The sequence below is a fragment of the Octopus bimaculoides genome, chromosome 20 (genome assembly GCF_046866305.1).
Source record: "Octopus bimaculoides isolate indiv1 chromosome 20, ASM4686630v1, whole genome shotgun sequence".
Classification (NCBI taxonomy): Eukaryota; Metazoa; Mollusca; class Cephalopoda; order Octopoda; family Octopodidae; genus Octopus; species Octopus bimaculoides.
This window is the reverse complement of record NC_142947.1, coordinates 28,591,681-28,615,889: the sequence shown is the minus strand read 5'-3', so window position 1 is coordinate 28,615,889 and position 24,209 is coordinate 28,591,681. Positions and strand designations below refer to the sequence as shown.

The 24,209-nt window shown below is 38.7% G+C and overlaps 2 protein-coding genes across 5 annotated transcripts in view; one reads left to right on the top strand and one right to left on the bottom strand.

Annotated features, from left to right (window-relative positions):
* LOC149131658 (uncharacterized) overlaps positions 1–24,209 on the bottom strand; it is an 88,170-nt gene that overhangs the window by 46,037 nt on the left and 17,924 nt on the right. The gene's annotated exons all lie outside the window — the stretch shown is intronic.
* Positions 1–24,209, top strand: part of LOC106867274 (uncharacterized) — a 50,580-nt gene that overhangs the window by 24,877 nt on the left and 1,494 nt on the right. For all 4 annotated transcript variants that reach the window (XM_089338284.1, XM_089338283.1, XM_089338282.1 and 1 more), the window contains 3 exons: positions 4,186–5,059; positions 14,776–14,980; positions 23,530–23,738. In XM_089338284.1, coding sequence (XP_089194410.1) covers positions 4,216–5,059; positions 14,776–14,980; positions 23,530–23,738 — 1,258 coding nt within the window. In that variant the 5' untranslated portion in view covers positions 4,186–4,215. The remainder of the gene's footprint in view (positions 1–4,185; positions 5,060–14,775; positions 14,981–23,529; positions 23,739–24,209) is intronic.

Here is a 24,209-nt window from a genome sequence, read left to right as displayed (position 1 = left end):
GTTTCTACAGCTGGATGCCCTTCCTAACGCCAACCACTCAGAGAGTGTAGTGGGTGCTTTTACGTGTCACCCGCACGAAAACGGCCACGCTCAAAATGGTGTCTTTTATGTGCCACCCGCACAAGCCAGTCCAGGGGCACTGGCAACGATCTCACTCGAAAATCCTACGTGAGCCAGTCAGGCGGTACTGGCAACGGCCACGCTCAAAATGGTGCATCTCATGTGCCACCCGCACAAGAGCCAGTCCAGGGGCACTGGCAACGATCTTACTTGGCTTGCCGGGTCTTCTCACGCACAGCACATTTCCAAAGGTCTCGGTCAGTAGTCATCGCCTCGGTGAGGCCCAATGTACGAAGGTCTTGCCTCACCACCTCAGCCCAGGTCTTCCTGGGCCTACCTCTTCCAAGGGTTCCCTCAACTGTTAGGGTGTGGCACTTTTTCACGCAGCTATCCTCATCCATTCTCACCACATGTCCATACCAGCGCAATCGTCTCTCTTGCACACCACAACTGATGCTTCTAATGTTCAGCTTTTCTCTCAAGATACTTACACTCTGACGGGTATTCACATTGACATTACACATCCAACGGAGCATACTGGCTTCATTCCTTGCGAGCTTACGTATGTCCTCAGCAGTTACAGCCCATGTTTCACTGCCATGTAGCATGGCTGTTCGTACGCATGCGTCATACAGTCTGCCTTTTACTCTGAGTGAGAGTCCCTTTGTCGCCAGCAGGGGTAAGAGCTCTCTAAACTTTGCCCAGGCTATTATACATACACACATTCACACATATATGAATACTTATATATATACATATATATATATTACATATATTTTGCTTAAGCATTATGTATATATCTTTTATCTTTTATTTGTTTCAGTCATTCGACTGTAGCCATGCTGGGACACCACTTTTGAAGGGTTTTTTAGTTGAACAAATTGACCCCAGGACTTATTTATTTTTAAAGCTTGGTACTTGTTCTTTTTGTCTCTTTTGCCAAACTGCTAAGTTACAGAGATGTAAACACACCAACACCAGTTGTCAAACAGTGGTGGTGAATAAACACTGACATAAAGACACACACACATAGACATATACTACTACAATACACAAAGAGGCCTACCAAAACAGTAACATCAACCTTGACCTAGTTAGATAGAATCCTGACTTCAGATAGCAACCAGTGTGAAACTGAGGTCAACTTCACGAGCTTACAGATAGATCAGATTTCAGTTTCAAAGCAACCACTTCCTGATCCCTAACTAACAAACAACCAACTGTATTCAGTTTGCTTCAAAACTAGCCAAATGGACAGACCTTGAAGAAAATCATGCCCAGTTGCATGTATAACTGCCCATACTTTGTGCAGTGGAAACACGTGTAGGTTGTAATAACCATAAAAATATGCTGTACAAAATTGTAAAATAAGAGGAAATAAATTTTGAGGATGAACAAGTCTCTGTATTCTATATCTTTATAATTATAGTAGTCATAGACGTTAAATACTAATTGATGTGGTTAGCCCTTAACTGAGAGCCACCACAGTATCCGCCCAGATAATATATCCCTCCAAACTCACACTATATATATATATATATATATATATATATATATATATATATATATATATATACAATAGATTTATTTTAGTTTCCATTTACCAAATCCACTGACAAGGCTTTGGTTGGCCCAAGGCTATAGTAAGACACACTTGCCCAAGGGATCATGCAGTGGGATTGAATCCAGAACCATGTGGTTGGGAAGCAAGCTTCTTACCACACAGCTGCATCTGTGCCTATGAATTCATTTTATAGAAAAAAATTTGGAAAAGGTATCATGCATAAATCTGAATTTCTCTGTCTTTTTTTTTTTTTTCTGCTGCAGGATTTTAATTGTGAAGATTAAAATGAAGAGGTGGAAGTACATAATTTTTTCTTGAAAAATACATATTACTGAATGTGGGGATCTAAGACTACTACTTAGTACTTTTCAATTTGATGTCAAAAAGCTGATATTCCTGTATAATGTACCTCGATTACAGTAAAAATATACAAAAAGTATTGTTACAGTTAAGATATAAATTTACTCTTTCATATTGTAAAAGCAGCAAATTAATGGGCTAACTAGGTTTAGTTTTATTTCTGAAATACAGTTGTTTTGAATATGTGGTGCTGTGAATTTTGCACTAGGAATGTGGCCTGGGTGCCAAGGGGGTGACAGTTCAAAAATCTCTGGAACCACTGTTCTGTGCAATCATTTGATCTGCTAAAAATAGCAATCAGATCATGAAACTATACCTGACTCTCTTTAAAAAGAAAGGGCACATTGGGTAATATAATCCCTAATAATAAGCACAAGAATGGGATGGTCACAGCTTATACATTTTTGATCATATTTTTGCTCAAGCAAAAATTGACCTGAGACTAAACAACTATGACAAGATACAAAAAGTTGCATTTTTAGTTTTGAAGAAAGTGGTGGGGATTAATTCACACAATCCATAGAAATAGTGATTACTTCAATAGGGTAGAAAATTTATACTTTTACATGTCCTATTTATTTTTAACATCACAATTTCTTAATTCCAACACATGTGAATAGAATAAGGAGATTATCATAATCTTTGTTTTAATGTGTACTTTTCTTTGCTTGCATGGGTTAGTGTAATGACTGAAGCAAGTAAAAGATAAAAGATATGTGTGCAGTTATGTGTGTATGGTTAAAAGTTTCGCTTTATGAGGTCACCCAAGGCCATAGTAGACAACACCTGTCCAAGATGCTGCACATGTTGTGCAATTCCATTTATCATCTAAATTCCATTTAGATGATAGAATCTAGGCAGAAGCCTGTTGTGTGTGTGTGTCTGTGTTTGCACTATTCTGAAAACTGATGTTAATTCTGTAACCTGTAACTTGTGGTTTAACAAATAGAGATTTATAGAATAAATGCCAGTCTAAAGTCAGTACTGGGGCCATTATGATTAACACTCCTGAAGACAGTGCCCAAACATTGCCACAGTCTATTAATTGAAACCAATAAAAGAATACATCCAAATATTAGTTTCAAATTTTGACACAATTTGGAGGGAGAAGCTAAATCAATTAAATCAACCCCAGTATTCACCTGGTACTTATTTTAATACATCCAAATATTAGAGTTAGCAAGTACATGGCATAGAGTTCATTCATATACTTATGATCATGGAAGGTGATTAGAGACTCTTCATTCTCATGTGTTAGCATCAAAACTATAGAGATACATATTCACACAGAAATGTATCAGCAGATGTTTAGGGATTGTTCACTCATGCATGTAAACATTTTAGATTGATGTTTGATTTTGAAGATGGTGGTCACTTTGCCATTTGTTATTAATATTTACAAACCAAAAACTATTCACTATCAGTAATCATCTCTCTTTTTTTTTAAAATTAAAAATTTTAAAGACAGAATTTTTGCAACTTAGCAAGATTTCACTAAGCATGTATAGAGAAAAATGAAGGAGCCCAATGTACAGCATCTGTCATCAAAAGTACTCTCTCACTTTATATCCTCTCAGATTTTTCCTATCTCATTCCAAATTTTCCTTTGCTCTCTATGGTACCTTGACTTGTCATCACTTATCAGTCATCATGTGTGAATTTGCATTACATAGATTTGAGAGTTATTTCAATACGAGAATACATCTGTTGGATGATGAAAGTAGTTAAGTTTGTTAATACTGAGTCACCAATACTTAAACCTCCAGTTCTACACACTATATTATAAGGCGTTTATTGTCTTATTTGTTCTTGGTATTTGTCACGCAGTTTCATTTCAGATAATCTTTACTTAAAAATTTTAGCATTAGACTTGAGTTTAACAATGGAGTTAAGTTTTCTTCATAAATTCATAGCTATAGGTTCAGTCTCACTGCATAACACCTTGGATGAATAAGTGTATAATACCATAGGTACCATGGGCCAACTAAAATCTTATGAATGGAATTTGGTGGATGGAAACTGCAGATGCACATCTTATATGTGTTTATGTCAGAATAGGCTGATACATCAGAAAAGTAATACAGCCATTCAATAAACAGACATTTATAAAATAAGTACATTTTTTTTAAATATCTATTTTGGGTGTATGGATATATTACATTTTATAATAAAGTAAATTTACATATTTTTTCTATTTTTAGTTAAAAGAGGCCATATATCTTTTTAACACCATGCCAGATTGTTTAAAACAAGAAGCTGTTCAGTTGTGGAAAGTTCTTTCAGTTGCTATAAAATTTAGTCCTTCTGATCAGCCAACTCCCTCTGATGAAGATCTGCGAGAAGTTGAGTTGCAGCCAGTAGAAGAAGTAGTGACTTCCTTAACAGAAGCCACAAGTAATGAAAATGATGCATCCAGCTTGATGGTCTTGGCTGATAGATTACGGGTAACATACTCTGATCAGACATCAAAGTTGTTGACAGAAGGAAATGGTATATCTTCGAATGAAGAAGATGAGGTAACAGAAACAATATTTTGTTACCCGAATATTGACATTGTCACCTGTGATGGTACAGGTGAAAAACAGACCATAAAACTACCTCCTCCTATTGATATGGCACGACTTTGTGCAAAAAAAAATGTTTCATATCCCAAAAAATTTAAACAACCTTCAGCTAAAAAAAATGATGACGTAAAATTAGAATGTGAGAAAGTGATTGACATTAAATCAAAGCTGGATGGTAAGAATGAAACTAAATTAGATGGCAAAAATGAAAACAATAATTCAGTGTTGCGGAAGAGCAAGCGAATTCGTATACGAAAAGACAAGACGGACTTGTACTTTGATTTAGAGTTACCTGACGGTCATGGCCCTGCTCGATTGATCAGCACTGGACAAACTAACCTTGGTGACCCTGTTTGTATTGAGGCCTTAGATATCATCTCTAAAGAAGTTAAAGCCACAATACAGCCACAGATTGAATATAAAAAGAAGAAAACCAACTTCCAGTCTTCAAATGGTGCCTATACTTGTGAAATATGTGGTGTTGAGGTTCAATATTTAGCTTCTCTTATTGGTAAGATTTTCCATTTTGTAAATTTTGTAACAATTTATGGTTATTGATCAGTGTGATTGACAAACAAAATTCAGGTTATGTATTAAGTAGATCGTGTAGTAAGTATATGGTGGTGATTGCTTGAGATGTTTGGCTCTTTGACATAAGAATGATTGAGTGTAAAAACTCTGCTAGTAGCAATTTATAGTGTCACATAATAGAAACATCACTGCTTGCTTCAGTCTACTTCCTTAGAAAAATTATCTACTGCTATTACTGTCCTGTTGAGTGATTGTTATTTGGAAAGGAGTCCAATTATAAAAAACCTCTGGGATCTTTTTTAAAACGGGGGCCACATTTTTCATTAACGAAACACTTTGAAACTTGGAACACTGGTAGAATGTGTCATATAAAACATCTTTTTCTCTTAGTCTTCTTAAAAAAAAAAAAGAAATCCCTAAGTTATTCCATGTTAAAGTTGTCGTATTTCTGTAATTTCAACCAATCACTGACGTCCATTCAGCCGATATACATTAAGTGCCGACTACATAAACAAACGATTCTGAAACAATTAACCCTAACCCTAACCTTAGGGTTAGGGTTACGGTTAAAGCAAATTTAAAATGAAAAAAGCAAATAAAATGAAGGTATGGAGATTAAATACGCTTTACATCGCTTAATCAGCCAAAGGAGTAAATGTAAACAACTGAATACTTGTCAGTGATTGGTTGAAATTATCGAAATAAGACAATTTTTTACATGAAATAAATTCGAATACAAAAATATTTTTCTGTTCTATAACACAAAATAGATAAGTATACGAAGTTTGAAAGTCTTTCCGTACCAAAAACACTACGTAAAACATTAATGAAAAATGTGGCCCCCGTTTTAAAATAGATCCAACCTCTGTACTCTGCTAAGAAGTATTAATATACTGGTGATGAATTTTTGAATTGTTTGTGAGTACATAAAGTTTGAAAGTTTTTAGCAGAAAAGCTGAATTAATACATATGGGTAAGACGTAGTCTTTTAAAATTATTTGAAATATTAACAAGAATTTCATAGACTGGAGTGTGTGTGTAATAAAAATTGGACAGTAAGGCTAGGAAGCCTGAATGGTTTACTTAAAAATGTAGTTGTATATTTAGATATATATGGATGAAGATATGACAGTTTTAAATTAAAGAAATTTGCTTGTGCAGTATCTTGGGCAAGTGACTTTACTACTGGCTTGAGCCATTCCAAGCTTTGTGAGTCGAACTGGATAGATAAATTGTTCCAGTAATTCAAAGGTCCAGCCTTGTTGCATGCTGCCACAGGGATTCAGCTTGAGAATTATTTACAGAGAATATGTGTCTGTGTAGGTGTAAGATCCCTACATTTTGTCCAATATAAGCTATGGGCACCCAAGACATGTAGTGGAATTGCAGGCAGACTAGCAGAGAACATAAGCTTTGTACATGATAGATGCTCTAAATCAATACATACTATGAACATAGTAAATAGACTCTCTTCATTGCCCAAATAGCTCACTAGAAATAGTTAATAGCTTTTGTTATCTAGGAGATGTAATTAGCAAGAAAAAGTGGTTGCTCTAAAAGTTTAGTTACCTGAGTAAGAACAGGTTGAAGAAAGTTCAGGGAGCTACTACCACTGTTGGTAACAACGGTCTTTCCCCTCAGAGTGAAGGGTAGATTTATGCTGTTTGTGTTAGAATTGCAATATTGCATGGTAGTGAGACATGGGCTTTGAACACAGAGGACTTGAAAAGATTAAAAAGAAATGAAGCAAGCATGCTCTATTGGATGTTTTCAAATGACATAGAATGTGCTGAAAGGAAAACTGGGCATAAACAGAATCAGATGGAGTGCACAAGAAAGAAGATTGCACTAGTATGGACATTTGATGTGTGCAAATGGGGACAGGTGTACAAAGAAGTGATGATCATGTAATGTTAGAGTTCATGGAAGAGAGAGATATGGGAAGAAGTGGTGAAGGCTGACCTCAGGACCATGAGCCTCACAGAGGAGATGACAAAGGATTGGGATGCTTGGTGATATGAGGTTTTTGAGAAGACCTGCCCACCTCAGAGTAACTAAGTTTTGGAAGAACTGTGTGTATATATATATAGAGAGGGAGAGAGAGGAAAAGGAAGCAGTCAGAATTTTGGATAATTCTTATTTTAGCGCTTTCATTCATTTATGAACTCAAGACAAAATCAAAATAATTTTGATTTTATCTTGACGAGTTCGTAAATGAACGAAAGCAGTCATAAAGGATTATCCAAAATTCTGACTGCCTACTTTTTCTCAATATACAATATCTGTACACCACTTCAAACACTCTGTACATATACATATATATATGCAGAAATAGGCATCTCCCCCTCATATCATCCTCCCTTCTACCCGACACTCTCTCAATGCAGCTCAACCACTTTATTTTCCCAGCTACCATTTTACTTCTTAGTTATTCTTCATCCATTAATATTGTTCTCTCCCCTCAAACATTACATTGATTAATTACCCCACCCTTAAATTATCTCACATCATGCACTACACCTGCCTCTCTCTCTCTCTCTTCCACCCACTCCTGTAGCTTACCCAACCACACATCATTTCTTTCTTGTCTTTCTTCTGTCAGCTATATCGTCACTACCCTGCTGGTCTCCACTCGTTTTCCTCTGCATCCTTCTCTCTTCTCCCAACTCATTAGTCATCCACCCTTCAACCCTACCCAATCATTACAGCTGCAGCCTGCCTCCCCTTCCTCCATATCCTGCTCCTCATATAATCTTGCAACCTCAACTGCCCACTTCTCCCCTTGTACCTTCAGGGGCTACCTGCACACCTCATCTCCATCGTTTATCTCTTTGCAGCTCCTACTGACCATTCTCTCCCTCTTTTAAATGCGATTAGGCATGCAGCTTCTCTAGCAGAACCTGCTCTGACCCCCACCCACCCCATTCACCACCATTTCATACTTTATCCCATCATCCTCTAGCATCAAGCTGCAACTTTTTTCCTCAGGGTTCACAGTTTTTGTGAGCTGCATGGTAACACAAAGAGAGCACCCACTACACTCGTAAAGTGGTTGGCATTAGGAAAGACATTCAGCTGTAGGTACCATACCAAGGAAGCCAGTGGAATGTGATGCAATCCTTGGAGCCAACATTTCCTGACAGACGGTCCAACCCATGGATGTTAATTGATGTTGATGATAATTATGATGATATACACAGTCACATACCTATTAATGACTTCAGAAATCATATTATCATATTGATGATAGAGGTTCCATCATCTTTAAGATATATTTAGTTAAGCAGGATACAAGCTGAAGTTCTGATTATCTTTTTTCAGTACATTTGTATGTGTGTGTGTGTGTGTTGAAGAATAAATGTAACTTCATGCCAATAAGTTGAGTGAACTTCTTTTGCATGTGGTCTAAGATGTTTATGTATGCAACTGTAGCACTGACCCTGAAATGAGAGCAGTACTCCATTGCAGGTTTCACAGTTGTTGTTTAAGGCCACAGTATTTTCTGTTCCTCCTAAAGAGGAAAGCTACTCTCTTTGATGTGATCTTTACCAAGTTGAAGACCTGTGTTCACCAGGAGACATCTTCAGTGATGGTGAGTCTAAGCATTTTTAGAGACATTGAGGATTCTAGTTGCATGTTGTTCCCGTTTAGACAGGGTGGTTACAATAATCAAGTTTATGTATTTGTTTTGCAAGATTCTTGATGTGAAATCATGTGTTGAAACAGATATTGCTATATTTGGGGATGGTCATTTGGCTGATAAATATGCTTTGATCTTCACTTTATTATTATTAGTTATTCATCAGTTCTTTACATTCTGTGACCTCTTCAATATCTAATTATTCTTTGTATCTCTTCTCTCTGGTATTGTCCTCTCTGTTCCATCTTCCTGTGGTATACCAGAGAAAGACAAGATGGAATAGAGTAGTTAAGACCAGAGAGTAAAGGAAACACAAAGAACAGACAGTCATTGAAGAGGTCACAGAATGTTTGACAAATGGGGAGAGTACCACAGATGCCATCTTCTTGTACTCACTGTACTATGAAATTACATTGAACTGGTTCCTTGCAGGATTTTTACAACCAATATGTTAACACCACCACTTTAAGATGTCTGCTTCTCTTTTTGCATTGAACAAAATGATACGTAATAATTGAACCTAACTTCATAGGACATTTCCAGTATCTCAGCCACTATCCCTGTATTCATATCCTGATAAACATCAACACAATTTTTGAAAGGCTAAAAGGAATCGGAGAAAAATATGTGTAAGCTGCAGGAAAAGTACTTGGCCAAAAGTAAGCCATTGTACTTAGCGTTTGTTGACCTGGAGAAAGCTTTTGACAGAGTTTCCTGCTCTGTTACAACTTCTAAGGAAGTTAGGAGTAGAGGAGTGGTTTGTTAGAACTGTACAAGCTATGTACAGTACTGCTGTCAGTAAGGTGAGAGTCGGCCACAAATACAGTGATGAATTTAGTGTACAAGTAGGGATTCACCAGGGCACAGTTCTCAGCCCATTCTATTTCATTATCATCCTCCAGGCCATAACAGAGGAATTCAAAACTGGATGGTCATAGGAACTGCTACATGCTGATGACCTTGCTCTTATTGCAGAATCTTTAACAGAATTGGAGAAAAAATTCCAGGTATAGAAACAGAACCTGGAATCAAAGAGCCTTTAAGTTAACCTAGCAAAGACCGAAGTTGTTGTTAGTAAGAAAGAACATAAAACTCTAATTCCGTCTCTGAAAGTGCTTAGGGCCATGTAGGAAAGGAGTTGGAAGAAATTCCATTCACTGCACTTTGTAAACTATGGACACATAAGAGGTGCAGTGGAATCACAGATAGATTGACAGATAAAGTTGTCTTTGTATGTGGCAGATGTAGAGATGTAGATTGGTTTGTTGAGGTAGGTTGTGTGAAAAGTTTTTATTATGTGTGAGGGACACACAGTGCTTCTAGAACTAAGAGCACATGGGATTTAGATTCTCTCAAATGCCCAGGAGGCTTGCTTGAGGTTGTAGATAGTTTCTGTTACTTAGGTGATCAAATTAGTAATGGTGGAGGATGCTCTGAAAGTATTGTTTCTAGAATAAGAATAAGGTGGAGGAAGACTCTCTCTCAGTGAAAGGTAGACTGAATGATGCTTGCATGCGAACGGCTATACTCCATGGTAATGAGACATGGGCTCTGAATGCAGAAGACATGTAAACTGCAGAAAAATGAAGGCAGTATTCCCCCTTGAATGTGCAACATCAGTGCACATGTACAACAAAGTGCACATGTATTGAGAGAAAAGTTGGGCATAAGAGGAATCAAATGTAGTATGAAAGAGAGAAGACTACATTGGTTTGGACATGTGATGCATATGAATGAGGACAGCTGCATAAAGAAGTGCTGATCACTGAAAGTGGATGGTGCCCATGGAAGAGGGAGACCCAGGAAGATGTGGGATGAAGTGGTAAGGACCAATCTCAGGATGTTGGGCCTCACTGAGGAAATGACAATGGACCGAGATGTCTAGCAATATGAGGTTTTTGAGAAGAGCTGCCCATGTCAGCGAAACTGAGTTCTAGAAGCAGTGTTTGCTCCACCTACACGTAACAAAAACTTCTCACACACCCTACCTCAACAAACCAATCTACATCTCTACCTCACATTTCCTCCTTCGTGCATTATGCCTACCTCTCACTCCCCAATCCTGTCCTCATGGCCCTGTTTCTATGTATCATAGCCTCCCTTCCCCTTTATATACCCAGGTTTTCAACACTCATTTCCCCTCCCCACTCTCTAATCACACTTCTTTGGCAATATCCTGCCACTTATATTATGACCTTCGAACATCAAGGGTATACCCTGGCAGTGCCAGGGCATATCTCTCTCTACCTTTGCTTGACCATCCCATTTATATTCTGATTCTCATCCCTTGTTAGTATGCCCGGCTCTTTGCTGCCATCTCTGTTCTGCTGTCTCCTACTCTCTCTCTCTCTCTCTCTCTATCTCTCTCTCTCTCTCTCTCTCTCTCTCTCTATCCTGCACTTCCCTCTGGTTGGGTAACCATGTATCTCCTTTGTGGCAGCACACCTGTTTCTGTCCTCATTCCTGATCAATCTCTCTCTGGCCGGGTAACCTTGTACCTCCTCCACAGCAAGACACCTGTTTCCATCTCTTTGTCTCACTGTAACCTTTCATCATCTGACACAATGCCCCTCCCCTCTCAAGATTTTTATCTTGCAAGTTACTTCGTGACCCTGTCAGTGCAGGTGTCACTTAAAATGCATCCAGTCCACAGTGTAAAGTGATTGGCATTTGGAAGGGCGCCCAGCTGTAAAAACCTTGCCAAATCTGACCTTGCCTGTGCTTATGCCATGTAAAAAGCATTAAGTCCACTCTGGTGGATGGTTGGTGTTAGGAAAGGTATCCAACTGTAAAGATTCTGCCAAAATAGTCACAGAAGCCTGGTGCAGGCTTCTGCCTGGCCAGCTCCTGTCAAACCGCCCTACCCATGCTAGTATAAGGTGGACTTTAAATGATGATGATGATGAATAATAAAGCTAAAGTGAAGTGTATGTTTATCAGCAAAATGACTATCTCCAAATATAACAATAGTTACAATAATATTTTTTCGTATGAAAAGTGATTGGATCTTTTTGTTGTTGAAAGAGACAAAATTGGCATGACCCCATTGAAGTATGCTTTCAAGATCTCTATTCATAGAATCAGTACAATTTTGGTACAAAGTGTCTATTTGCATGTGGATGACACTTAAATGGTGGAAGTTGGGGAGAAATGAAGAGTGGTATCATCTGCAAAGGAATAACTGTTATTGGAAGTGACAACAAGTAAGTTATTAATAAGGACAAAACAGAATTTTGGGGCAAGCCAGAGTTGATAATGTGGGTCAGGGAGAGCTCTGTTGGTATACAATATGATGCAATGATCTGTTAAGAAGTCATTGATCCAAGAAAAGGGTGGAGCCTATAGGCAGGCAATTTTGCTATGAGATTCATGTGCCAAATATGGTTGAATGCTGATGTCAAATGCAACTACATTTTATGTCAAAATGTCTTCATAGCTTACTAGATCAAATCTGACCTAGCAGCTAAACAAGCACCACCTTCAGAAGCTTTTGTCCATCTTGCTGTTAATTTGCTTCCATTGTGGCTGCTAGCCATCAAGGCAGCACGTTTTATATTGAATACTGGTCCAAATGTTTGTAGACTTTGCCAATAGAATATGAACTGACTTGTGGTTTGTGATGACAGAGAACTGTATGAAAGATGTTCAAATGGAGAAGTCATATAAAGCTGCAAGGCAAATGTTGAATGTACAAATAAGAGAAATGAGAATTATATAATTACTGACAAGAACATGCACATGTGTAGTTGTTGTTTACCACCAGGTCAGTCCTGATTGAGCAGGTTTATGATTTGCTCCAGGCCCATTCAAGGTATAACCATTTTGACTTAGATATGAAAGATTATTTAATGTCCTTTTCTAATTTAAGATAATAAGATTTGGTTGCAATTTCTTGTTGGCTCATTGTTAATGTATTGTTTATCTCCAGCTCAACTCTGACTGAGAGATTTATAATCAAAAACTTTCCAATTCTGACGTATTCTTTTTTAGGATATTTAAGACTATATTGTCTACCCTTACTTTGAACTTACCTCTCTCTATCTTCAGTTATTTCTCTCTATCATACTCCATCTTAACACCTGATATATCTGCTGTCATTCTCAATATCCTCTCATATCCACCATCACATCCCACTCACTACAGTCACCCTTATGTACTCTTACATCTCCCTCTTAACATCTTCAACATCCTCCTCCTACCTTCTGACCTATCCTCTTCTATCTCTCTTGCCTTACTCCCTCTCCATACTGATGTTTCCCATCAAGCTGCACCTCCACCTTTGTTCATCACTCACTATATTCATTTCTAACCCTATTTCTAACTATTTACTCTCTCTTCACTCTCTTATGACATTACCCATCTTTTCCTCCCCCTATTCACAATCCACTGTCCATATCTTCACTTTTGCTCACCTTCTTGTACCTTGAGAGTTTGCTCTGGTGCCTTATCATTACCATATTATCTTCTTCCTAGCTACTTCTACCCACCTATATATAGTGTTGGGTAGCTATGTATTTCCTCTGTAGCAAACACCTGTGCTTGACTCTCTATCATATTTTAGCCTTTCAATCCTTGGCATAAAGCCACCTCCCTCTCTCAAATACTCCCTGTCCCACTTGGGATTTTCTCCCTTTTTCCTGTTTTTTTTTTTTAAATTAAAATTTTTTTTTTACTGTTTTGCAAATTACTTTGTGACCTCACTAGTGCCGATGGCACAAAAAAAAGTGGTTGGCATTAAGAAAGGATGTAGAAACCATACCAAAGCTAACACTGGAGCTTAACACAGCCCTGCAGCTTGCCAGATCCCAACACACCAGCAGTCTCATGCCAGCATAGAAAACAAACATTAAATAACGATATAATAGGGAATGAAGTGCTCTAATGTTTTTCTGTTTTTACTAGTATAATTCCAATGTTAAATTATTATATCAGAAGGTAATTGTGTAGATGGCTGAGTTGATAGTATAAGTGCTTCATTGAAGATGAGAGCTTCATATTTCAAATCCTTGCACTGGCACTTAACTAAGATACTTAATTTTCAAATGTACTGATCCATAATACCCAGAGTAGGAATGACACAAAATTCTAGGCTGTTGCAGCTCTCTAGAATTGAGTGCTGCAGCAGCTACATTTATTACCTTATAATGTTAAGTTTAACTTCTTTGAGTATGTTCTACTAAGCTGACTTGCTGCAAGATCTATGAATGAACATAATCATTAGAGGTGCCTATGATGCAGTATGTTATAGGACTTCCGGTCCTATAACTTCGAAATTGAATGCAAATATGCATGTTAGTGTGAAGGAGCAGATAGTTTTGTCCTTGTTTTCAGGGATATTTTTTATTGCTGTGTCCAGAGAAGAACATCAGTACTCATACCCATTGGTGTGAATATCAGTACTCATACACAATGGGGTGAATGAAATGAAAGCAGTTAAAGTGGGTTTATAATGTCAAAATACAGAGGAAGAGAAGCCAATTCTATACAGCATTGGTATCTTTGGAACGACAGATTTTCATGTAATGTTTGATGCGTGTTTAGAGATAGGAACAAAATATTAATGGCAAGAAACAGAAGACAAAATGCATTGGATGAGCTCAGATGGGGCTGAAATATAGCTAACAACTTGTAGGCATTAAAGTTAAGTAACGTGATACCCATAACTGGTTATGTTATAAGAGAACCACTTAAAGACTCTGTGTAATGTAATTTGTTCAAATAAGTCATTTGAGTCTAAACCCCTCCAGGTCACACCCTGTAGAATATCTGGATTCAACACTATGAAGTAGTACATTTGTCACTTATTCAATACTGCTGTTTTTGCTGGTATCTTTTACAGCTAAGTGAAGTGGACTACTTGTGAGTTAGTCTTTGTCAGAGATGCATAACCCCACCTGTGACATGATGTCAAGCCAAGTTCATAAAACCTTAACTTGAAGTGCTTGGCTTTCAAAGCTGATGAGTGCAAGTTGATCATCTTCATTCACCTGCTAGCTTGACCCTCAGTTGTTGAAAATTGATTGTCTTAAGTCTTTTGTTTAACTTATTATTTTTAGTTCATCGTCGCCGGCATAGTGGAGAGAAACCTTTCACTTGTTCTACCTGTGGCCGAGGGTTTACAACCAATGGCAACAAGTTACGGCATGAGAAAACTCATTCTGGAGAGAAGCCATTTGAATGTCTGGAGTGCAAGAAACGTTTTACAGAGAAGAAATCATTGAAAGTTCATATGAGAAGTCACACAGGAGAAAGGCCTTACAAGTAAGTGGTTTTTAAACCTGTACACTTCATGAGTTTGATTAAATTCATATACCCTGAAGAGAAGAATTTCATGTTTCAGGATGGCCATTTGTCTGGGAAGAAAGATATTCAACCACCACCAGTTTTCTTCGGCTTTACATGAAATTGTATGCATGCATATGTTATACTTTTTTATAAATTATTTAGGCAATGGAGAATAGCAGAATGTCTGACAAAATACCTTACAGTATTTCTTTTTTCTGAATTCAAATCTCTATCAGTGTTGACTTCTATTCTAAAAATGCAAATCATCCTTTCTTTCTTATATAGCTCCTCTTAATTTTTTCTGTTCCGCAGAATGTCCATGGATCCTATTTTTTAAAGTCTGATTGATCTAAGTTGTGGGACATAAACACAGACACAAATATAGATACAAGCTTTGACACAGTGTCCGAATCGCTCTGCTCGGAGGCATTCCACTGAACTTGGCATCAATAATCAATCAGTAAGGCGTATTTTGCATGAAGACCTGCATTTCCACCCATGCAAATTGGTCATTGGGCAACAGTTGAAACCATGGGACTATGCACAACGGCTTAACTTTGCATGTCAGATGGAGCAGTTTTTGAGGCAAATGACTACCTCATTTTGTTAATGAGTGATGAAGCTCATTTTCATCTCAATGGCATGGTGAATCAACAGAACTGTTGTTATCAGGCTCTTGAAAATCTGAGAGAATTGCATAAAAGATCACTGCAAAGCCCAAAAGTGATGGTCTGGTGTACTGTTGGAAAAGCTGCCATCATTGGTCCTTACTCTTTTGAAGACAGTAATGGGAATGCTGTTACTGTGAACTCTGAGCATTGCATCAAGATGATAAACAACTTCTTTGTGCCTGAATTACGATGAAAACGTATCCCTATTCGATGTGTGTGGTTTCAGCAGGATGGGGCAGTGGCCCTCGCAGCCAGAGCATCAATGGATGTTCTTCGGTGACCACCTCATTTCCAGGTTTGCTGACATTCTTTGGCCCCCTCGGTCCCCTGATTTGTCCATGTAATTATTTCTTGTGGGGAAACCTCAAGGCACATGTGTATGGATATAAACCCTGTACATTGGATGATTTAAAGGAAGCTATTTGTGTGGAAGTCACCCAAATCGACAGAGCAATGCTGGAGAGAGTGGAGACCGACTTCCAAGAATGCCTCCAGAAATACATCGATGAAAATGGACACCACATGATAGATGTTTTCCATACTTGATTTTGACAAATGTTAATTCAGTGTGAACAGATAGATGTCAATAAAATTTGTTTGCAGCTAAAATGAATGATTTTGTAAATTTTTCAAAAACGTCCATCCTCTCTGTCCCACCCTGTACATGGTTTTTGTTGACCTGGAGGAAGTTTTTGGCAGAATCCCTTGCTCTGTTATCTAGTGGTCTCCAAGGAAGTTAGGAATAAATGAGTGGCTTGTTAGAACTGTACAAGCCATGTATAGCAGTGCTGTCAGTAGGGTGAGAGTCCTCATGAGTACAATGATGGATTCAGTGTACAAGTGGGGATCATCAGAGTTCAGTTCTCAGTCCATTTTTATTCATCTTAGTCCTCCAGGCCATAATGAAGGAATTTAAAACTGGCTGTTTATGCTGATGACCTTGCTCTTATAGCAGAATTGGAAATAAAATTCCAGTTATGGAGCAAAACTTGAAATCATAGTGCCTTAAAATTAACCTAGCAAAGACTAAAGTTGTTGTTAGCAAGAAAGTGACCCTTTGGAAGAAATTCCTTTTGAATATATAAGAGGTGCAGTGGAATCACAGATTGGTTAACAGAAAAAACCATCCTAGTATGTGGCTGATGCACAGAAACAATAAACTCTAAAGACTCATGGGAATTAGACTCAAGCACCCAGGAGGCTCCCTTGGGTTTGTAAATAGGTGAGCAAATTAGTGGTGGAGGATGTTCTGAAAGTATTGTTGCTAGAATAAGAATAAGCTGGAAGAAGTACAGAAAGCTATTACATCTGTTGGCAAAAAAAGGATTATCTCTCAGAATGAGAAGCAGATTGTATGATGCTTGTGTACAAATGGCTATACTCCATGGTAGTAAAACATGGGCTCTGAATGCAGAAGACATGTGCAGACTACTCAGAAATGAAGCTGGTATGCTTTAATGGATATGCAACATCAGTGTGCATGTGCGACAAACTGTAAATGTGTTGAGAGAAAAGTTGAACATAAGAGGAATCAGATGCAGCATGCAAAAGAAAAGATTGTGCTGGTTTGGACGTGTGATGCATATGAATGATGACAGCTGTATAAAGAAGTGTCAATCAGTTAAAGTGGATGGTACCTGTGGAAGAGGGAGAGTTGCAGGAAGATGTGGGGTAAGGTAGTGAGGGCCATTTTGAAGATGTTAGGCTTCATGAAGAAGATGACAGTGAACCAAGATGTCTGGCAATATCAAGTTCTTGAGAACACCCACCCATCTCAGTGAAACAGTTCTGGAAGTGATGTGTTCCACCTACATGTAACTTTAAATTTTTCACACACCACACTCCAATAAACCAAACTACTTCTCTTCTTCACATCTCTTTTTCATGCACTATCCTCATCTCTTCTACAACCCAATCCTGTCCTCCTTACTCATGCAACCTGGGCAATCTTCTACCATCCCATTTATATTCTCATCCTTACAAAGCCACCTCCTTCAATACCACCTCACTCTCAAAAGATCTTTGTCTTGCAAGTTATTCAGTGACCTCCCTAGTGCTGATGCCACATAAAAAGCATCTGTGCTGATGCCATGTAAAAAGCACTCAGTACATTCTGTAAAGTGATTGATGTTAGGAAGGGCGTCTAGCCATAGAAACCTTGCCAAAACAGACAATTGGATCCTGGTGCAGCTCTCCAGTTTGCCAGCTCCTGTCAAACCATCCAACCCATGCCAGCATGGAAAACGAATGTTAAATGATGATGATGAGGTGTGTGTGTGTGGCTGCAAGAACATATATCAATGCATGCTTCTTTGTACAGCAGTATGTATAAATGTCAAACAAACAATGTCTTGTTTCTTCTAACACCAGATTTTCTCCTGGGGTTGATTTTGTTTTTCATTCTTTCAGAGTCAATAAAATAAATATCAGTCTAACCCCATCCACCAAAATTTCAGGCCTTGTGCTTGTAGAAAGAATTATTGATGTTAAATTATTTTAAAAATGTGTTTTTGACTTTTATAGAAAATCTGTTACAATGAAATTCATCTTACGGAAAAGTGGACATTTAGACAATGAATATGATGATAATGATGCATTGCAGTATGTGTGAATCTATACACAATGTCCATTTTTTTCTTATACTAGATTTTTTACTGTGACTACTACTACTACTACTATTATTGATGTTGATTTATTTAAAAAAGTTTTTTTTAACCTTTGAATGCTGTTGTCCCCCATCCCAGAGTTTCTCCAGCCCACACCTTCTGCACCCTCAGAGTTGGCACATTGAAAGGTAGGTCTGGTGAGAATGTTAAAATGCTTGAATGAAGATGTGTAGATTTGTGCTGCATCCAAGAAGTAAGGTGGAGAGGAAATTCTGCTTGGTGCCTCACAGGTAAAGGTATAAGATTTTCTGGGAACACTGATGGGGTGGGGGATGTGGGCATACTCCTTGCAGAGAAATGGGTTGATAAGGTAATCAAGGGAGTCAGAGTCTTGATAGAATACTTAAGCTTAGATTAGTGCTGCAACATGGATTAGCAACCATTATCTCGGCCTATGTCCCTCAGCTGGGGCTACCTGATGGACAGAAAGACCAATTTTATGATACCCTCTTGTAGACTACCTTGTCAACGAATGACGGGGACCTTCTCTTTGTGACTGGCAACTTCAACAGGAATGTTGGACAATATCCAGGGAGCTTCTATGGTGTACATGGTGGCAACGGATTTGGTCCCGCAATGAGGAGGGAACCAGGCTATTGGAGTTCTGTGATACAAATGATCTTCTGGGTTCTAGGAAAGTTCGCCACAAACATTTTTGCCGCAGGAAAATTTACCTCAGGATTTTGGGCTGTAAGAAAGTTTGCTGCAAGACAAATGATGAGTTGCCCCGTTGGTATATAATTGTTTCAACCAATAAGAAGGGGTAAAGCAATTGGATCTAGTTAATTTCATTCGCAAAATTATCCCCCTTTAATTTTCCTCAGATTGTTTTCAATTATGGTGTATCGTAAATTAAGGGATCTGATGTTATTTGGAATTACATTTGGGAAAATTTGGGTACTTATAGCCAATCAACAGACAGCAAGGCATTAACAGCTTGTTACCATGACAACTGCATGTTGTGTTATGTTTTACTTCATCCACACGTTGTGTTGATTCTTCACACCATGAGATTCAATTCACCCGTGTGTTTTGTTTTAATAAACATTTTGCCTCCAACCTCTAATATTGTGAGACAAATGCGATGACGTTGGTATCAGTGAGAATGCATCATCTAAATTAGATGAAATTTCTGCAATTAATGACCATGCAGAAGTTTGTGAATTAGTGGCTAGTAATTTCAATTTTGTTTTTGCAATGTAAACTTTTGGTTTTGATGGATGAGAAGGATGGCAATGCTTGCTGAATGTTTTATGTAGAGATAAATTATCATTTTCCTGCATGGTATGCACTCTTGCTTTACATTCTCTATTTTCACATTTCTAATAGGTTTTTTCATCATATTCTCTATTCATACTATAACCAAAGTAAGGATCATCAACTAATTTCATGTCGCCTCTGCTAGTTCCCGCTTGATAGACCATTGTAATAGGTTGGCTACATTAAAAAAATATTGTTGAACGAATAAAGAAATTTTAAGTAAGTTAAGAAATTGCTTTACTCATTGGTTGAAACAATTATATACCAAGGGAAGCAACTCATCTTTTGTCTTGCGGTGAACTTTCCTATTGCCAAAAATCCTGAGGCAAAAATGTTTGCGGCGAACTTAGGAAACCTGCCAGTCACCTGTTCACCTACCAGTCTGGTGGGCACACTTATCAAATTGACTACATTCTTGCCAGTAAATGGGAAATATGGCTACTTATAAATGTCAAATCTTTCCCAGGTGAAAAATGCACCCAACATAGGTTAGGAGTTAGTGACTTCAGGATCAGGGCTAAATGGCTGTCCAGAAGACGACCAGCATGGAAAAGAAGGGTCTGGAAGCTTAAGGATCCTCTGAATGGACAGAGATATAAAGACGTATTACTTGAAGCTTTTGATGAAAAAGTGGATATAGCATCACACAATGTGGAGAACAACCGGAGGTTCCTATGGGACAATCTGTTGAGGGCTACTGACCATATCTGTGGCTGGTGCAAAGTCCCTAAGGTAACGTGGTGGTGGAACAATGTAGTTGATGGGGCCATTAGGGAAAAGAAACAGGCATGGAAGGACTGGAAGTGTGGTGGTAGCAGGAAACTGTATCAGATCTCCAGAAGGGAAACTAGGAGACAGGTTTATTTAGCCAGAGGGGAAGCAGATAAAAAAAATTTGCCAATGTTCTGTGTGGTGAGGACCAGAGACTTGAAGTGTTTCATGTTGCAAGACAGTGTGTGAGAGAGAATCATGATGTCATAGGAGAGAAATGTGTCCGCATGGATGATGGCTCACTTGGCTGCAAAGAGAGAGACTTGGAGACACCAATATGAAAGGTTTCTAAATGAAGAGAATGAATGGGAGAAAGAGAGTCTGCCAAATGTCAACCCAACAGAGGGACCAACTATTCAAATTGGCAGTACCTTGGTAGATAAAGGAATTAAGGGTATGAAGACGGGGAAAGCCCCCGGCCCATCAGGAATCACTACTGAGATGCTTAAAATATCTGACAGTGTAGGCTATAATCTAGTCATCCATATAGTCAACCAGATGGTACATGAAGGAGTCATACCCAATGACTGGTGTAGCAACACTATAGTCAACTGCTATAAAGGTAAAGGTGACACATTAGAGAGGAATAATTTGAGGTATCAAATTGTTGAATCAGGTGATGAAAGTCACGGAGAGGTTCATAGCCCAACTAATTAGGGAGAGAGATAGTTTAGATGAGATGCAGTTTCAGTTTGTGCCAGGGAGAAGCACCACTGATGCTATATTTCTGGTAAGACAGCTGCAAGAGAAATTCCTAGCCAAAGATAAACCTCGGTATTTGACTTTCGTTGACATGGAAAAAGCCTTTGACAGGGTCCCCTGATCCCTTACCTGGTGGTCAATGTGGAAACTAGGGATAGATGAGTGGTTGGTGAGAGCTGTACAAGCCAGATACAGGGACACTGTCAGTAAGGGAGGGTTGGCAATGAGTATAGTGAAGAATTCCAGGTAGAAGTAGGGGTTCATGAAGGATCAGTCCTCAGCCCCCTTTTATTCATCATAGTCCTCCAGGCAATAACAGAGGAATTCAAAACAGGCTGCCTCTGAGAGCTCCTTATGCTGATGATCTTGTTCTAATAGCTGTGTCACTACCAGAACTAGAGAAGAAAGTGTGGAAGCAAGGTCTAAAATCGAAGGGCCTTAGAGTCAATCTAGCAAAAACCAAAGTCTTAGTAAGTAGGAAGGCAGACAAATCCCTTCAGGTAGACGGCCCTGCTCAATATGTAGAAAAGGTGTAGGTAGAAACTCCATAAGATGCACCCGGTGTAAGCTATGGACACACAAGAAGTAGAGCAATATCAAAAGAAGGTTAACTGGGAACATGTGCAGGAAACAGCTTCCATTACATGCCAGTTGATAGCTTCTGTTACCTAGGTGACCAAGTCAGTAGCAGGGGTGGATGCTCTGAGTGCACAGCTGCTAGAATAAGAATAGCCTGGGCAAAGTTCAGAGAGTACCTCTGCTGGTATCAAAGGGCCTCTTGCTCAGAGTGAAAAGTAGACTGTATGATGCCTGTGTGAAAACAGCCATGCTACACGGCAGTGAAACATGGGCTGTGACTGCTGAGGACATGCATAGGCTTGAAAGAAACGAAGCTAGTATACTTCGTTGGATGTGTAATGTCAGTGTGCATACAATACAGAGTGTAAGCACCCTGAGAGTAAAGTTGGACATAGGAAGTATCAGATGTGGTGTGCAAGAGAGACAACTGCACTTGTATGGTCATGTGTTGCGTATGGATGAGGACAGCTGTGTGAAGAAGTGTCACACCCTAAGTGAAGGGAACCTGTGGATGAGGCAGACCCAGGAAGATATGGGATAAGGTGGTGAAGCACGACCTCTGAACGTTGGGCCTCACAGAGGCAATGACAGGCAACTGAGACCTGTGGCGATATGCTGTGCTTGAGAAGACCTGGAAAGCCAAGTGAGATCATGGCTGATGCCAGTATCACATAACTGGCCTGTTTAAAAGTACCCACTGTGCTTGAGAAGACCTGTTGAGCCAAGTGAAATCATAGTTGTGGCTGATGCCAGTTCTGCTCGATTGGTACCTGTGCCGGTGGCACATAAAAAGCACTGTTCAAGTGTGACCAATGCCAGTGTCACATGACTGGCACCTATGCTGGTGGCACGTAAAAAGCTCCATTCGAGGATGGTTGATGCCAGTGGCTCATAAAAAGCACCATTTGAGTGTGGTCAGTGCCACTGCCGGTGGCACGTATAAAGCACCATTCGAGTGTGACCAATGCCAGTGTCGCCTGACTGGCTGGTGGCATGTAAAAAACACCCATGACACTCTTGTAGTGGTTGGCATTAGGAAGGCCTAATGTAGAAACCTTGCCAGATCAGATTGGAGCCTGGTGCAGCCTCCTGGCTTGCCAATCCTCAGTCAAACCGTCCAACTCATACTAGCATGGAAAGCAGATGTTAAACGATGATGATGATGATGTACATATTTTTTAACATTTAATTTTTTATCATCTTATTGTTTTGTTTATTTTTCTGTTTCTATTTTTACCAATATTATACTTGCTTATAGCATACTGGTGATACTCAGATCTTTTAACTGGTATCTTATCACCAAGAATGTCATCTGAATTATGAATTCCTTGCCATGTAACAATAATGGAGCTGCTAGTACTTGAAAATGTTAACCACTCCCATTTCTGTGGAGCAACTGTTTGTTGCTATGTAGACACTAGCTCATTAGTTGTTTCTAATTTAACACACCTACTACTGCTAAGTGTTAACAAATGAATATTAAGCTTCTAGTTTCTATCAAATTTCACTTAGAAAGCATTAATCACTATAGCTGTAACAGAAATCCAGTCGACAATGTCTACAAAAGTTTGAACAACCATAAACCTCATGGTTTTGAAGTGAATTTCTTAACTCTTTAGCATTTACATCGGCAATATTTAGTCAAAATATGCCACCTGTTTTATGTGCTAGCCAATCAGATCCAGCCTCTAACACCTACCCTACAATGTCATACTGAATATAAATAATCACATCATCAAAATTTTGAAGCTGTGAGATAATGCATGATTAATTCAGAACAATGTAAATAAGCATTACATGTTACTGAATACTAAAGGGTTAACTAAACAACCATACCTTTGCTTATCATTAAATACATATATGCCTTGTATTCCAGGTGTAAGATCTGTGGTCGTGGATTTGCCCAAACAGGAATCCTGCAGACACACATTTACCTCCACACAGGTCATAAAGGGCACCTCTGTGATACATGTGGTAAAGCCTTCCGTCAGAAATCTCAGCTGCGTTTACATCAGAAGCGACATTTAAATCATCGAACCTTTCAATGCCCTGAGACTGACTGTAATGCATCATTTTTTACTAAAGGTTAGTTGAACATGTTCATTTTACTTGTTTTGTTGTTACTTAACTCTAGGTCAGTACTGATTGAACATATTTATAATCAGAGATGTTTCAAATATGACCATCTTGTTTTCCATTTTGTTCAGGCATTTTGAATTACACTATGGCATGTGCCCTTCTTTTAGATGGTGGAATGTGGTTTGAGGTTTGAGGGAGATTTGGCTGCTGTTTCTAGCTGATCAGGTGATGACTTGGTTACTCCTCCATTGAGTCATTATTGTTTAGTCCTGGATAGTCCTGATCTAACTTACAAAGGTGTTCCAGCAATGACAACCTTGCGTATTTTGGTTTTTTTTTTATCAAGCACTACATTGTTCAATATACCTTTCTTCAAGGACAGTAGAATGTGATTTGAGGGAGATATGATTGCTATATATAAGATGTTGAGTGACTACATACAGGTCCTCTTCAGTGGCTTGTGTATGTTTGTTTTGT